We start from the raw sequence: 18,045 nt of genomic DNA, 5'->3' as shown, positions 1-18,045 counted from the left end.
GCGATGTAAAATAGTACTATTAAGTGAACAAGGCTACAGTTATGAAGAAATTAGAAGAAAAATTGGTGGAAACTTAACCAAAGGTGGCATTTCTAAATTTTTTTTATAAGAGGTATAAGAAGACTCAGTCACTACAAAACCGACTGGTAAAGGCAGGAAAAGGTGCACAACAGCAAGTGATGATAGAAGAATTGAGAGACTGTGTCTACGTGCCAGAAGAAAATCATCTGGGTGTATACAAGAGAAATGGCGCAATAATACAATGTGAAGTTGAGTGCAAGGACTGTTCGGTGCAGACTGCAGGAATTTGGTTTAAATGCTAGAATTCCACGAAAAAAAGCCATTTTTATCTCAAAGGTTGAAAAGATTAAACTGGGCTAAAACCCACGTTAACTGGATAGTGGAATAATGGGACAGTGTTATTTGGAGTGATGAGACCAAAATCTCCCTGTTTAGTAGTGATGGTATAAAATACGTAAGGAGAAGAATCGGAGAAGATTTGCATCCTGATTTCATTACACCTACTGTGAAACACCCACTTAGTGTTATGATCTGGGATTGTATGACATCAAAAGGTGTGGGTAGAATTTGTGTGATTAATGGGAATATAAATGCCCAAAAATACATAAATGAAATACTTGAGCCAAAACCTTAGCCTTCCACATGTGATCTTTTCCAAGATAATGAAGCATTTATATTTCAACAGGATTCAGCTCCATGTCATGTTGCTGCTCTGTGCAAAAGGTGGTTTCAAGATAATCATATTCCACTGCTGGAATGGCCTGGGAAGAGCGCTGACCTTAACCCAATTGAAAATCTATGGAGCCGACTAAAGAAACTTGTTAGTCAAAAGCAACCCAACAATAAAATCCAATTAATAGAGGCAATAATTCAATCTTGGTTTCACGTTATAACAGCTGAAGAACTACAAAACTTGGTTCGCTCCATGTGAAGGCGTTGTAAGGCTGTAATTAACACTAAAGATTACCCAACTAAGTATTAACTGACATCTTGTGAGAATTTTTGTATATCTCATTTTTTCTGTGTTTCACTTTTCTTCTTTATAACTGCTGTCTAATAAAAAAATCCTTCATAAAAGTTATTGCATTACATTCTTGATTAAATTATCTTTTCATTGATATATAATTTTGTGGTATTACTCCAAAAAAAGTGGTGTTATGAGCCATCAAACCTCAGAAATACACTTTTTCCAAAAGGTTTCCACAATTTTGGCCACTAGTGTGTGTGTGTGTGTGTGTGTGTGTGTGTGTACATGAAAAATCCTAGTACTTGATGAATGCTTCTATATTTTGCATAACTATAGACAAATATAGTATCAAGTTAAAGAATAGATATTTAATTTAAATTTTACATTATTGTTTCATTAAGTAAATGCAAATGTGTTTCCACATTATAATAATTTTTTATTGGACGTAAAGTTTCTTATTTCTGTAAATTATTTCAGAATGAAACCCTTTACAACGTTGGCCTTGTGGTTGTTGAGCCTCATAGTGCATGTAGTGCACCTGTGAATAAGTTGGAACTTCGAAGTAACATAGCCCTAGTTGAAAGGGGGTAAGATTTTGCTTATAAAGTAACATAAGGATGAGATTGGAATATTGTTATTATACCCATTAATTTATTACTGCATTAAACTTGATAGAAAATAGCAGAATATAATAATATAATAATTTTAATGGTATAGATGAAGACACAGACTATTTATTAACTTATTGCTGATATTTCGCTGGTATTCTATCCAGTATCTTCAGAGCACAAAAAACAGTTTGTCACAGTATGCAAGACAACCACAATCCAGTATAACAATGGGATTAGCTTGAACAATTGTAATGTACAACACAAAGATTAGGTGACATCTGTGTTTGGGGGGAGGGGGGGAACACAGAGAGAAAGCAGGTATTAATTTGGTCTTAAGAAGACTGTCTCCCAAATCTTTGGCAAATTTATACAGCATACTTGTTGAGGTTTGGAGTATGTTTCAAGGCTTCTGTTGATTCCAGGAACAACCTCTCTGACTTATAAAATATATGTCTGACCTATATATATATATATATATATATTTTTTTTTTTTTTTCTAGTATAGATGGCACCTAATCAGGACTTTAGTCTTTGTGTTGTAAGTTACAATTGTTCAAGCTGATCCCATTGTTATATCAGATTGTGGTTGTCATGCGTACTGTGACAAATGTTTTTTGTGCTCTGAAGATGCTGGATAGAATACTAGCGAAATATCAGCAATAAGTTAATAAATAGTTATTTTCTTATCAGTCTGTGTTTTCATCTATACCGTTAAAATTAATCAACATGTACGATGAACACATAAGGCTTCCCACATGTTTAGTTAACTACCTGTTTCAAATCTATCATTCTTCTGTAATACTGCTTCTTAACATCTTTCCCCATCCCATCCCTTCAATGTACATCTTCCTTACATATAGTACTGGAACAAAGAACTTTTAATCATAGTAGTTTTTGTATGTGTATGTGAAAAATCTGAAATAATTTTGCATTAGACAGACCTTTAGAATTTTTTTATTATTATTATTAGACATCTCCAGGAAGTCCAAAGACTCATTGAGGGAGGGCATCTTCCATATCATTCCCTCTTCCATAGACATTGTTTTCACCTTATGGCTCTTCTACAAATATTTTCATGCACAGTGCTCTGAATTGGCCACTATTATTCCTTCATTTCTCTCCAAAAATCATAAGAATAAGAGGTACTGCTAATCCAACATATTTAACACCCTTTTACGGTCTAGCTTGAAACTCACTGAGCCAACTTCATTGCCTCCTGTTTCATTCCCTCTACCTTATCTTCTTTGGAATAGAAGTTTGGAAGAATAGACGTTCTAACCTCCCCCACTCTACCTTCCATAAAGAATACAACCTTCATTTGTTCAAAAAAAAAAAAAGTAAAAGATTCCTCCTTTCTGCCCACATATGACATTGATCTGCTATAGTACTATAGATAGACATCGATCTGTTGTAGTACTATAGACATCGATCTGCTATAGTTCCTATGTGGATTATATATATATATATATATATGTATGAAAAATGTAGAAGGATAAGATAATATTTGATAAGAATTGCTAAAAAAAAAAATATGGAGATATAAAGATATACAATGTATACTTTAGCAGTTCTGATCTAATATCTTATTCTTCTACATCCCAGTTAGTATCAGGTTAGTATAATTCTGGTTAGGTTGCAAAGAACCTTTATCAGTCGTGTTGGCAGGGTTTATCCTACTGGGAAATGCAGGTTCTTCATCCTAGAAACTAACAAGAACATATGTGGTGGTCTTCAAGAAGGTCAGAAAATCAAATTCCAGATGATTAGAGTAAAATGCTCATCATATCTTATCATATCTTATAAAAAACAGAAATAAAAATGAATGTGAGATTATTTCAGGTTAGATACAAGTACACTTGAAAAGAGTTTAATTAAAAATGGTTGAAGAAAACTATAAAAGGTTTATAAAAGAACTCATCGAGGAAGGTTATTCGTCACCCAAACCAGCTGTCATATCTTCTCTTAAATTCATTCATGCTAGATGCATTCACTACCCCTAAAGTCAGACTATTCCATTCACTCACTGCTCTATGAAACAGATAAACCTAGCTCTTATCCCTTTCTTCGCTATGATCAAAATTAATTTCCATGGATGCTCCTGTGTTCTTTCCCCACCTTCCATATAACAAACAATTTTATCAAATGATATCCTATAACACCCTTCAGAAGTTTATAGACCTCTATCATATCACCCTCTTTTTCCTATTAACCTGTGTCTATAATCCACATACTCATCTCATAATCTAAATTTCATAATCCGGATATAATCTTTGTAGCTATTCTTTGCACTCTTTCTATGGCTTCTTCCTTGGAACCTAGGAGACCAAATGTGTGCACAGTAATCAGGCGCAGTCTTATCAAGGCCACCTCATAAAGAGGCAAAATAACTTTCTTATTCCTACATGTCAAGGTTTGCTTCAACATTGTAATTATCCTCCTTTGTGTTTGCAACTTTTGCTATGTGACCTTTGAACTTCAAATTCCTATCTACCATAATCCCTAGCTTCATCAGTTTCTTATAGAATAACCCCACTAATATAATATGCCACTGGAAATCTCATCATGCCAAAGTGCATAACTGTACACTTACTAACATTAAACTGACAGCCATTTTCGTTTGCCCAAATTTCCAGCTTATTCAAATCATTTTGTAATTGTTTAATATCAATAGTATCCCTGATTTCCCTGCCTATCTTTACATCATTGGCAAACAGCTGCACATATCCTGTTAAATCCTTCCTAATGTCATTAATATATAGATTGAACAACAGTGGCCCAAGAACTGAACCCTGAGGCACACCACTGGTCATCTTAAATCTGGCAGATTCACACCCACCATATACCATTTTTTGATATCTGTTTGTCAACCATCCACTGATCCAAGTGAAGAATCTATGTTCCAAACCCATATTCTCCAGTTTATGCAATAGCCTTTCATGTGGTATCCTTGTAAAATCCAACACTATCATAGTGTATTCATTCTCTTTATCCAACTCGGCCATAACATTATAAAATATGGGCAAATTGCTAAAACATGACCTTCCTTTAGTAAACCCATGCTGCTCCTTGCAGAGTGTAGCTTGTTTGTGTACCCATTTCTGTATGCGAGTTCTTACCAACTTCTCTAAAATTTTCACTACCACACCAGAGATACTGATAGCTCAGTAGCTAGACACCAGTTTTTACACTACCCTTGTACAACAGAACTATCGTATGTTCCTTCCATTCCTGTGGTGTCATTCCTGAGCTGAGACTCAAGTTATACAGGCATATGAAAGGCTTGGCCAATTCGGTTGAACATTCCTTTAGTTGATATATCTTAACAAGGTGAGCATTCATTAATTGAACAATCTCATTAGCTTCTGTCACTGAAGTCCCATCTGCATTCAGTAAACATATTCTTCCACATTCATTCTTTCTTTTGATTGTGGCATAACGATAAAATTCTTTTGGATTGCCAATTTTTTTCATGCTCTGATTTAGCTTTCTGCATAATACTCATTACTTTTTTTGGCCTGCACTTTATATATTTCATAACTCCTCTCACGATATTCTTTCTACATCTTCTTCTTGTAGACTTCTTGCGTAATAAGGTTGCACATCCATTTCACTCCCAAACTATTTATTCTTCATACACCAGAGATACATTTAGATATTGCCTCATTTAACCACTTTTTCAAAGATTCATTGCCGATATTTTTCCCATTCTATAAGTGATACCATGGAACCAAAGATAGTATTCTTCTAAGTTGGTCATAATTTCCATGACCAACTTAGAATGATCATGTAGTTTAGCATGATCACTGTCACCAACTGGTGGTAAAATAGTCATATTCTTAAGAGACCCCTTCTGGTGCTATGATCAAATCTAACACTTTGACCTTGAGTTTCCTCTTTCACATGCTGCTTGAGAGAGTTGTCTCACAACAATTCAGTAAATTTCTCTTCTATGTAATCAATGTTTGGATAATTAAAGTCACCAATAATGATTACTAATTTACTACCCATAAGGCTAAATGGAATAAACTTACGTTTTTTTTGTCCCAATTAATCACAGTAAACAGAACTCTACTGTATTTTTTCAAGCCATTTCAGTTATAACCAGCAAGTATAGTGGTGGTTATAACTGAATAACTCTCCCGATAATAATAATTAGTTCCATACCCTCAGTTGGGATTCACACTCGAAGCTTGTTGGTCGAGATGCAGGTGGATACTATCCACTCATACCAACAGTGCTTTAATTCACAGCCATGTTAAATAAAAAGTTCCATACCCTCAGTTGGGATTCACACTCGAAGCTTGTTGGTCAAGATGCAGGTGGATGCTATCCACTTTATTATATATTATATATTACTATCCACAACAATGCTTTAACATTCACAGCCATGTTATATTTTATGCACAGATATTTTTTTGTTTTCTCATGCTTGGTAAAATAAGGATGAAAACCAGAATATAATTTTTTATGTAGTATGAGTTGAGAAAATTCAATTTAAAAGGGAAACCTTATAGAAAGCTATCAACCAAAATAAAATGCTAATAACCATCTGTTATTTTTCTTAAAATAAGTAAATGTTTTTCCATGGAGAAAGAGAGATAGCAAAATTTTATATTTTTCATTGAAGACAAATAGCCTAGATCAGTTTTTGTTGTATTCTACTGAAAACATATAGCAGAATACAAGTCATTAGGTTGTGTGGTCTTGAAACTTCTTTTAAATAAACAGTTTCATTTCTCTCCCTCTCTCTCTCTATCTGATACCAAGCATGGCTCTCAAAGATAATAAACTTGACATCCAGTTTCAGCTTTTTCTATGAAATGTTGTCGATGTATGAACTGGACTATTATTTGAAACAAGTGATCATCAGATGGTGCTATGTCTGGACTGTATGCTGGAAGAAGGTTCATCTCTTTGATTCCCCCTTTCCCCATCTGAACTACTGCTGTTGTATGGTCTGGCATAGTCTTTGAGCAGCATTTGCTTTTACTTGATCAGTATTGGATATTCTCATTAAGAAGAGTATGCACTCCTTAGTTGTTGAGAATGAGAGGTTGGTGTTGGTAATACATTCAAAACCAGCTCAAAGTGTACTCTGCTCTTGAAATTCTGCTAACCTTACAACATGACTTTGCTCTCATGCCAACCTCTTACTGGAACCTTGATTTTATGTATTTTCAAATATTAGGCTTGATTGCTCACATTTACTCACAAATTTGTAATTGCTCTTTCATGCATGTAGTAGCACATGTAATATGAACTTCTGCTGTCTATCCGATATTTTTAAAATCCACTTTCATTATGTAGTAGTTAATATTTACACATTTACAAGAACACAGGTACCTTCATTACTTTTCGTTATGCATGCAAATTATGAATTCCATGTTGTTTTTATTTCTTCACTTCCTTTATCTTTCACATGCTCAGGAGAATATGTAAATTACATTATAAAATGTGCGAAATTGTGTTCATCCAGCTTTTGCTTATGTTTGATGGTTCTTGTGTTTAAGGCCAGAAACTTATGACACATTAATACCATAGGTTGTCCAGGCCATGGTCTCTAAGTAGAGTTCTGGGTTTTATTTAAAGCATTTGATTCTCCATTAAACAAGTAGTACCACATCAGATATTAGGTAAAATGCATTATTATATAATGGTGCTTGATAGTGGATTTTTGCTTAAGAGTAATAAACAACTATCTTATAACTATTGGTGTAAGTTATACAAATAAAAAAATAATGTAAATCACAATAATAATTGATAAAAGTTTTTAATTAACATTTAACTATTTTAAATGCAATCTTTGTTTCTTTTTATAGAGGTTGTTCCTTTTTAACAAAATGTATTCAAGTGGAAAGAGAAGGTGTCCTTGCTGTCATTGTTTCAGATAATGATATTCATAACGATGAGCAGTATATTGACATGATTGATGATAATACAAAAAGAAACTGCAGCATACCTGCAGTATTTCTTTTAGGAAAAGATGGGTATGTTACTCTAAGTACCACAAAGCTATAGTATTGAGTTTTATGGAATATGGTCAGTTTCAGTATAGCAAACACCATTATTTATTAGAATTCATTTAAAACATTGCATGAGAGTCCTGGTTACAGTCCTCATGGCATCGGTGCTCTGTTAATGGAAATTGATTATAGCAAATCTTTCATTATAAAAATGATTCCTTTGTCCTTATGAGTATTCTATAGTGAGATTGACTGTAGTAATCCTGCCATTTTGACTTTTCAGTGTCTAAGGAAAATACTTATTGGCTAGTTTATAAAATGCTCTCATTAGTAAAATTCATTGTAAAGTAGCTGATTAATTGTAAAAAAAAAAAAGATAGCAGTAGCGTCCGCATGGTTAGCCTAGTGACTATGCGCTTTGCAACCATATGCCTGGGGAAGGAGTGTCCTAGGTTCGATTCCCGTCGACGACACTAGGAGCTTAAGGATCTTCCTCAGCCATAGCCAAGTTAGCCGGTCTTGGGTGTGGACAGCAGGTTTTTTCCACCAGTTTATCTGGTGTTTTTCATCCTGCAAGCAGGCAAACCGGTCCAGTGAACACACATGGATTACAGTCAGGAATACTGACCCAGCATTAGGTCTGATTCGTCAGCTATGCCGATTCTGGAGCACGGATAAAATTTGGGGGGACTGAGATGGTGCTGTACCTCCCCATAAAGGGGACTCGCAGCCGTGTTTCATCATATGATTATAATAATAAGCAGTAGCAGTGCCATTTTCAATTCAGTTTGACTATAGATTTACTTGGAATTTTATTGTCGTTCTGAAATTTCACATAACACATAATATTTTATTAGGAGTTTATAAAACTTAAGTGTTTTTCTTAAGCGAATAAATCCCTAAGTTTTTCAGAAAACGGTCATTTACATCTGAGGAAGAAGAAATATACTGCATAACTGCTCAAAATAGGCTAGGAATGTTTACATAGAAATTAGAAATCTCACATATCGTTGCTGCTGGCATCTGTAGCACTGACGTGGTCGGAGGAAGCCTTGGGTTACAATCCCATCCTGCGTAATCTTTAAGAACTTTTTTTTTAGCTAAAGGGTAGTTAACCAGTATTTTGTATTGGGGTTCAAGAATTCACTGGACTCCCTTCTGCTATAAACAACCAAAGAGCAGGAAACAGGAAAAGTATGACAAGTATGTCCTCTCCCATTTTAAATATATCAATGACATTTAACTTGATTTATTGTCTAGCATGACTACCCATAGAAGAAACAGATCCATTAGATGCAGAATACTTTCATTTTAGTTATTTTTGAATTTACTTTTATTATATTTATTATTATGATATGGGCACCTCCATGGAGTCTGAAGACTCATTGCAGGAGACCCAATCTATCATACCTCTCCTTGAACCAATTAACAGACAAAGCGCTCACAACTGACTCTGGCAACCTATTCCACTCATTCACTACTCTCCAAGCAAAAAAATCTAGACCTCGCACCTCTACTAAGCACACCTTTATTCAACTTCCAGGGATAACCCTTTGTTCTGGTCCCTCTAGCCAAGTGCTGAAATATTTCCCCTGCATCTGTCCTATAAAACCCTTTAAGCAACTTAAATGTTTCTATCATATCCCCCTCTTTTTCTCATATCAACCAACTTCTGCAATCCACACACCTTCAATCTATTCTCATAGGGAATATTCCACAAGCCACTCGCCACCACTTCCTCATCCCCAAGAAATCCAGGGGACTAGACTTGAGCACAGTAATCCAAATGTGGGCATATCAAGGCCTTATAAAGAGAAATAACAACTTTTTTATTTCTACTTGTTAATATGTTCAACACCCAAGTAATCTTATGGGCTACCTTAGCAATATGTCTTCTAAACTTCAACTCTGTCTACCACCACTGCTAAATCTCTAGCTTCATCTATTTCCTGGAGTACAGTGCCATCAATGTAATACATGGCTTGTAATCTATTTATCCCAAAATGCATAACTTTATATTTCTCCACATTAAACTGACATTATCTTTTGCCTATTTGAGCCTCTGTAGCTCAGTTAGTATAGACAAAGCCCTTTGGTCAGAAAGACCTGGGTTCGATTCCTGTCAGTGACATGAGAAATCTCTATTTGATCTCTTTCAATGAAAGGTGAGTTAGCCAGTCTCATACGGAGGTGGAGGGTTTCATCCCTCAAAACAGACAAACCGGCTAGTAGAACACATGCAATTTACAGACAAAAATACTTAGCATGGGGGGGGGGGTTAATCGCCTTATCCTCATGTTACAGTTAGGAAATCAGAGGATACTTGAAAAGCCATGGGTGCTTAAGTGCCTGTTAAAAACCACTGATGATGATGATGACAGCCTATTTAAATTGTCCTGCAAGCTCTCCACGTCGCCTTGATTAACTATTACTCTACCTAATTTTGCATAATCAGCAAACAAATGAATATTTCCTTTCAGGTTATTTCATCTGTCATTTATGTACAAATTAAACAGCAATGGTCCCAGCACTGAACCTTGCAGCACACTACTAGTCATCTGTTTTTGCCTCATTTCTGCCCCTCCACATACCATTTTTTGATATATGTCCAGCAGCCACCCTCTTATCCACTCAACCACTGTCGTATTGATCCCCATTTGTTCTAATTTGCATAACAGTTCCATGTGGTATTTGGTCAAATGCCTTTGCAAAATCCAGCAAAATCATCCTGTAGCCATTTCCTTCATCCAACTTAGCCGTTATTCTATTTTAAAAAGTTAAATTACTAAGGCATGGCCTTCACAAAGCCATGTTGACCCTCATAAAGTATCATATTTTTATCTACCCCTTCTTGAATTCTCTTTTTTACCAACTGATTGGTCTATAATTTGTTACTGCAGTCTTAGAACCTCCCAAGGGAATTATTTTGCCCTCTTTCCACTTCCTTGGAACTCTACTAGGCTGAGACTTAAAAAATCTGTAATATCCTAAGAACCTCTAATACAGAATACAGAAACTGCTCTTACATCTATAACAATATAGATTAAATAAGGTCTTCTTTCATCTCTATTCATATTAGAATGAATTTACTTTTTGTGTGAAAGTCTCAGCATATTTCATTAAAAAATGAATAAACCATATCAACAGCTTCAAGTCATCTTTCAAATTGAGAATTTTAAAATGACAAGTTTATTACCTACAAATAAACCTTACTGGGCCCATTTCTATGAACTGGGAAAGCAATAATTTCTTTTAACTGAATATATCCTATATGTGCTGGTGATTAAAATAAACCTCACATTTATCCTTTTTAACCTACCTACTGAAATGGATCTGATATAAGAACTGCTTCACAAATTTTCAAGGATAAAAACACAAGCAGCTTTCTGTCTTTCACTTGTAATTACCTACTCTCCATTAATTCTTTACTGTTAGAGCCATTAATGGATTGACTGTAACAAAGTTTCAGCCTTTGAAACCACTAGATTAAAGGAGAACTGTTTTATTTTGAATTTTGTGTATCAGAAATTGTCTTTTAATATTTTGTTTGTTTGCAAGAGATATAAAAATAAATTTTGCATTTCTGAAAATCAAATAATATAAATTATATTTCATTCATATTTTGAAATATAAATGAAATCAATCAATCAGAATTAGCAATATATTTATTTATTACTGGAAATATTATTATTATTATGTTGGTAAGTTATTATTATTATCATATTGGTAGGTTTTTATTCTTCAAGTTAGTGCAATGGTATAGGTTATTTTATTCAGGTTTTTTCATTTTACTTAAAATATTGTGGAAAATATTTTCACCTTTTTTTTTTTAATGGTTTCATTGAAAGCAATTTTGTTAAACATTTATCTATAAATAAAAACATGTATTTTCAAATAACATTGAAATAAATATGATTTGAACAATGCATTTTTATTTTTATTTTGTTTACTGCAAAATTCTAAATCCAGCTATGGATGTCATCTTGCTTACAGTTTTAGATATGCTGTTCTACTTTTATGAATAACAAATGGTATTAAATTTGCATTACTTGCTTTCTGAGTTTGAAACATTTTAAATTTGACTAATTTATATCTAGTAATATTTTGGAAGAACCTCGGCCTATCATTTTTTTAGCTTAAAAATGCACCAGATAAAATTTTATTTTTAAGAGTGCTTGTTTGAATTATAGTATTCAATTCTTTTGTAAATATAAAGGGTTTTTGAGTTATGGCTATTTTTCCATTGTCAGGATGCAATACTTTACCCCCCCCCCCCCCAAGTCTTGAGAATTTCTGAGACTATACAATTTTGCTCATGAGAATGATTTTTTAAATATATTTATTATATTTCAGGACATTTCATTGCCTCTTATTTTTTTTTTACAACTTCCAGACTGAAAGTTGAGCTTGCCTACTACTATTCAGAAAGAAAATTACCTCACACAATAGTCCAGTATATATCAGATAATTTTTTCTTTTATCCTTTTGATTTACTCTAAGCAAGAATGTTGCTGTATCTTTTGTACACTGATAGTGTTATGTCAAAATTAACTCCACCCAATCATCTCAATGACTGCATCTCTAATTTATAATTGCCACTTCAGTTTTATTATTGAAAAATGATAAATATCTGATTCAATTACCTATGTACCCTTAAATTTCATACAACCACTTTTTGGAAAAAAATAATGAACAATTCCAACTATTCAACCTTGGTATCTCTCCTGGATCTGGCTCCCACTGATGAGACCTCAGTATAGGTCAAAACTGGTCTGGGTTATGTGTATGCATAACATCATACACATCTGAAAGGAGATATTTTGTATTATGGGACACTAAGGCAATTGATGTGAAGTCATTAGCCTCTACATACAGCCTAGTCATGAAGATACTTCATATGCAAATTTTTTTTCCTTACACTTGGATAAAGAACCAAGAATATAATTCTTGGCATGTTTAATTTTGTATATTCCTGGTCATGTGAGAGGAGAGTGAGGCTTTTGTGGCAATTTTAACATCATCTTTATATGGTGTGAAAACAACTTTTTTGTATTACAATATTTCGTAGTTCAATGAAATGGCACCTTTGTTTGGTCTTGCTGCTGTATATTCGCTGGAATGTGTAATGGGCTATGTAAGATGTTATCAATGGTTTTAAGATTGTAGCCATTTATTAGAAGACGTTATTTCTTGTTGCCTTTTGTTATTGCTGGATATTGTGAATGCCCTTTGTTTGAAGTGTTTTAACTGTTTTGGAGCAGGATGATGATGTAGCATGTTTCCCAATGTTGAACTTTTTTTTTTTTTCTGTAGAATTCAAAAAAGTGTGCCCTGATTCATTCACCATTGAGGATTCTTTCAACTTCCAGTGTGGACTGGATTTTGTGCTGTAAGCTATTAACACGTTCGCTGCCAACTACAAGTATACTTGTAGTTGGTATATGAGCCACACAAGCCAGCTACGAGTATACTCATTTGACGCTTACCGCCGGCAACGAGATTACCCATACTGACCTTGAAGAAGTGAAAATGCTTGGCTTGTGGAGCTAGCAGCAAAACTGTGTATACTCATAGATGGTATATGCTCCGCACAAGCCAGCAACGAGTATACTCGTATGACGCTTACCGCCGGCAACGAGATTACCCGTACTGACCTTGAAGAAGTGAAATTGCTTGGCGTACGGGAACAGACTATGCCAAAGTAGCATGGCAGCGAATGTGTTAAGGAAATGTGAAGGGATTCTTTGGAGCCTGGTTCGATGAAGAGGTCGCCAGAATGTAGGTTTTGTATGATAATTGCTGAGAACTGTTTGTTCAAATGACTCTATGAACATATATGCCAAATGCTTGGAAATGGATGCTTCTATCTTTAGGCCTTCTCTTTGTTCATAGTCAAGGTCATGAAACTTCATAAAAATATTTTACAGGCAATACTTAGTTTGAGTCTGGTGAAAATATATAATAATAGTATAGAGTTTTTCTTGGCACATTAGTAAACTGGTGATGTTGAAACTTACCATGATATCTGCTGGATCCAATTTTCATGTCCTTGATTTTGTTAATGAAGTCTTTGGGGAGTTTTATATATATATATATATATATATATATATATATATAAATGTTTTTATCTGTGTGGAGACAGTAGGGTGGATAAATATTTGCGATATTAGTAAATATTTGTACGCAAACGTCAATAAGATGTACAAAACTAGCTATTAAACAGTTCTCTTTCTGGCTATGTTATACCTGGTTCTCACCTAATTTATTTATCAGGATATTTCACACCATCAAAACCATTCATTGATATGCACTCAGTAGTGATTTTTCATTTGAATAATTGCATATAAAACAGAAAAGATTTCAAACAGACTTAAATTCCTTGAAATTTGTAACTTTGTGGGCTCATGATGTAACTCCACTGTTGGTCACAGCTTTTAAAGCAGTTTTGTTTGATAAAATTACCAATGTGTGCAAATGTAGAAACTAGACAAGAATCATAAGATGCATTTTTGAATAAAATGCAATGAATATTATTCCAAAGTTTCTAATAATCAGAAATCAGTTTAGGACCAAAAAATTCAACATGATGTCCAAGAAAAAAAAAACTTCCATTGTGAGCTATGAGAAAGAATCTCTAATACTAGGCATGTTTTGATCAGAAACAGGAAACTATGCTTTTCAAATCCAGCACTCAGATTGTCAAAAGATCTGTGGGATTCAGTAGATAGATTAACTTTGGTTAAGACAGAATCTGTTGCATGAAAACAACGTGGTTATATTGAAGAAGAAATTCACCAATCTTATGAAAGAAAACCAGCAAGCAAAGGTACCAGTGGATAAAGTAGTTATTAAAATTAACCTTCCCTCACATGCTGAGAAAGTTATATTAGTGAAAAGGCATTAGTTTTGCTATATCTCCAAATCATATTCATAAAGTTCACATAATGGCCAATATAAAACAAAACTTATATAATATGAATTACAAGAGGTGCTGCAGTCAGCTCTCGCTAAATGATTATTTTATTATCTGTAAGATCTGTTGCAGTGAATTTCCATTTGCATGCCATTGACATTATTAGACTTTGGCTGGAAGTATATGTGATTCATTGTAGGTGTTTGCTGTAGTGAGAGTTGGTTATATATATCATCTTTTTTTTGTGTGTACCAATTGCACATTTTATTTTATTATTAAAAATACTTTGAAGATAATTCACAATGCAGTTTTTACTTCTATAGGTACATGATAAGAAACAGTTTGCAGACCCATGGGTTAACTCGTGCAATAATCAACATTCCAGTAAACATCACCATGGTGCCTCTTCATCAGCAGAAACATCCGCCTTGGTTATTATGGTGACAGATGCAAAACATTTCATGTACAAATTAATTTTTTTGTTGTTATATTTGAACTTTGATAAATTTTGGAGAGGAGAATTTTTTTTTGTAAATTACTTCCAGAATTACTCTTTCACTCTGAGAAAGAAATAAACACTCTAATATAAATCAGATTGCAGGAACTGAAAGTTCATTTGTCAGCAGGAAAAGAGTTAAAAATCCTACTTTCACTTCTTTGTCCATAAATTTTATGCACATTTTTTATAATTCATATTGAATATGAACAGGAGATATACAGTATGCCTCAAAAGTTAATTAACAGTAAGGCTATACTATCTTGACAGTGACAATATGTGGTCAACTCACTACAGGAATATTTTATTAGTTTTCTCCACTGAATTTCCTTTGGCATAGCATTCTCCCTATGGGCTTTGGTCAGGACTCTAGTAGTTTGTTGTAGTGAGTAAGTTATGGTGTGTTTGCTATGCTGAGAGTCTATTGCATTAACTTATTCTGCAATCTATGATAGTATTATTCAGATATTTTACATTTATTCCTTTTCCATATAAACAATATTCACTAAAGCAGTGTTTCCCAAACTGTGGTCTGGGGGTCCGCAGGATAGTTTATTTTCATTAAACTTTATCTTATCATGTTGCTCACTCTTGGCCTAATTGATATGTTCATATTTTTCCGAATATCTCCATTTATAACAGTATTGCATTGTCATAAATGACATGTTGTAAAATTTAATTTATTACTTCATCTTTATATGTAAAATATAAAAAAATTTCCATTTTGGATTTTGAGGGCCACGGTGAATTAATATTTGATACAAGAGGTCCGCGACATCGAAAGGGTTGGGAAACACTGCACTAAAGAATGTCCTTCACTGTAGCAAGAAAAGGACAAACACCTGCATTCATTTAATTATTTATTCAACTATTAATATAATGTTTAAGATATTAATATCTTAAATATATGTGGGAAAAGAATTTAGAAGAGCAGTGAGCAGCCTGTTTTATTTGTTCTGTTATATGGTATATAATCAATTCTCACTTCAGTGAACACCATTATGTTAATTTATTTGCTATAAAAAGTTGCTCAAGTCTTATCCAGAGCCATTGCAGGCATCAGTACAATGCCAGCAAAATTCTAGGAAATATTCAGCATAATTTCTTTTGTTATAGTGCAAGTTGATACTATCAGGTTTGATTATTACAACTTGAATTTCATAACTGTACTATTGATTTACAGGAGTTTAATGAAAAAATTAACATTTATATGATATTAATTATATCATGTTTCACTTATTTTTAAAAGGGGACATACTGTGTATATATTATTTATAAAATTTGTTGGGGCTCATGGTGTAGCTACTGTTGGTCACAGCTTTTAAAGCAATTTTGTTTGGTAAAATTTCCAGTATGTGCAAATATAGAAACTAGACAAGAATCATAAAATGCATTTTTGCTTGCTTACTGTTTTTCTCCAGTAGTTTATAATTAGTAGCGGGGCATACCAATTATTTTCACCAAAACTTTGCCGTTGTACCTGTCATGTTTCAGTAATTTCAACTTTGAAAACCAAATTTAAATTTTGTTTGTTGTATTTTTAGGCTATGTGGCAGGTTACACCATCAGAGATGAAGGAATAAAAATACAAATTAATCAAGTATATAATCTTTACATACATTTATTATCAAATACATCAAAACAAATGGAATACAGTACTTAATCCAAAGGCAGTGATTGGTACTGTTTTGCAGTACTGATCATTGTTTTGATATTTGTAGTGAGCTCTCTCTGCAGCAGGTCTCCAAGGTGAACAGCCTCTAGTTGACAGAATAATGTAGGTAAGGGAAATCGGCAAGATCCCTAACCTCGAGACAAGGATTGGCTCTGAGGACTGGGCTGGTCGAGCTGGGGATCCGAAGCGGGTATGGCACTGCACTGGGACTGGGCGAAACTGTCCAGTGATGGAACGGTTGAGCCCGGACCGGTGTCGGGGCCTTCTTGTGGAATGCCTCAGCTGCCCAGCGTGCCGGATGGCCCGTCTGGCAGTGACCACTTCGGCCGGCAACTAACAGTCGACTCAGAACTGGCACGGACCAGGGGAATCCAACTGTCTAATTAAAACAAAGCATTGCGATGGCAGTTGAGAGGTGTGGACGCAATGTAATTTCTGCCCAGTGCTCTGAATGCAAAAGTGAAGAAATTCAATCAAGCATGGGTAAACAGCGGGAGTAACTATGACTCCTTGAAGTAGATGTGTTGGATGGAGCCTTGGTTCTGCTGATCATTGAAACTAGCCAAATTTCAATTGATTCTCAATAGAGAGTAACTTACCAGAGGGAGCCTGGTTATATGAGATGCAGTTTACTGCATCTAGCAAAACTCCTGGTGGAAGACCAGGTCTGGCACGACTTGTTTGAGTATCCCATAGAGAGAGAATGCCGAGTGTTACTCTTAGAAACGTGGGGAATTGCCATCCCACCCATGCATCTACGCACACGAGCTTATCATAGGCAATTGGCTATCTGACTTCCTTTGCTTGAGTTGAGAAGAGGTGAGAGTGCCCTTTAAGACTCTCACTGCGCCCCTATGCACATACACCGTAGGGAGGTTCTTTTCTAATTCACAGGCATTGGGTTTCTCAATGGTTTGTGGATTGTGGGACTCGAAGAGCCGACAGGACCAGTAACGAACTACTTTGTGAGAAGAATTATAAATGTGCTTGTGTTTCCCTAATGGGATAGTCGGAAAAATAGCTTCTATTTAAGTTAATCTTAAGCTAACATGTAAGCTAGGTTAAGGAAAGGGAACAATGAATTGGGGAAAGAAGGAATAAGTTCTGACTAGGTGAAAATTCTACTGGCCAAGTCCAGGCAGGTGTTTAACCTGTCGTTAGCGACAGCACGAACATTATGCGTGTATTGTATTATAATTAGGTATTGCCCTGTGCTGGTAAGTATGGCTGATAGTCATACTGTGGTAAATGCATGAACTGAGCTGAACGACTTTAGGTTCATGTACCACAGAGCATTAAGAACTTGAATGCCTTTAGGTCCTTAATGCGAGACAGGGACACATTGCCAAGAGAGTCTGACCTGATATTATAGTATACCAAGAGAGGATAACCTGATATC

General features: G+C 34.7%; 1 protein-coding gene across 2 annotated transcripts in view; it reads left to right on the top strand.

Annotated features, from left to right (window-relative positions):
- The window catches only part of LOC150106405 (protease-associated domain-containing protein 1), a 45,926-nt gene that overhangs the window by 13,184 nt on the left and 14,697 nt on the right, over positions 1–18,045 (top strand). The window contains exons 3-5 of one of the 2 annotated variants that reach the window (XM_090393125.1): positions 1,466–1,575; positions 7,419–7,586; positions 14,799–14,938. In XM_090393125.1, the coding sequence (XP_090249251.1) occupies positions 1,466–1,575; positions 7,419–7,586; positions 14,799–14,919 (399 nt within the window). In that variant the 3' untranslated portion in view covers positions 14,920–14,938. Of the gene's footprint in view, positions 1–1,465; positions 1,576–7,418; positions 7,587–14,798; positions 15,071–18,045 lie in introns of those variants that run through there. The other variant, XM_090393124.1, reaches the window with a different exon arrangement.

The sequence above is a fragment of the Typopeltis vanoorti genome, chromosome 5, assembly GCF_054136105.1.
Source record: "Typopeltis vanoorti isolate ZY-2024b chromosome 5, IOZ_Tvanoo_1.0, whole genome shotgun sequence".
NCBI lineage: Eukaryota > Metazoa > Arthropoda > Arachnida > Uropygi > Thelyphonidae > Typopeltis > Typopeltis vanoorti.
Note: the sequence above shows the minus strand (reverse complement) of the source record. Positions and strands in the feature narration are given on the sequence as shown.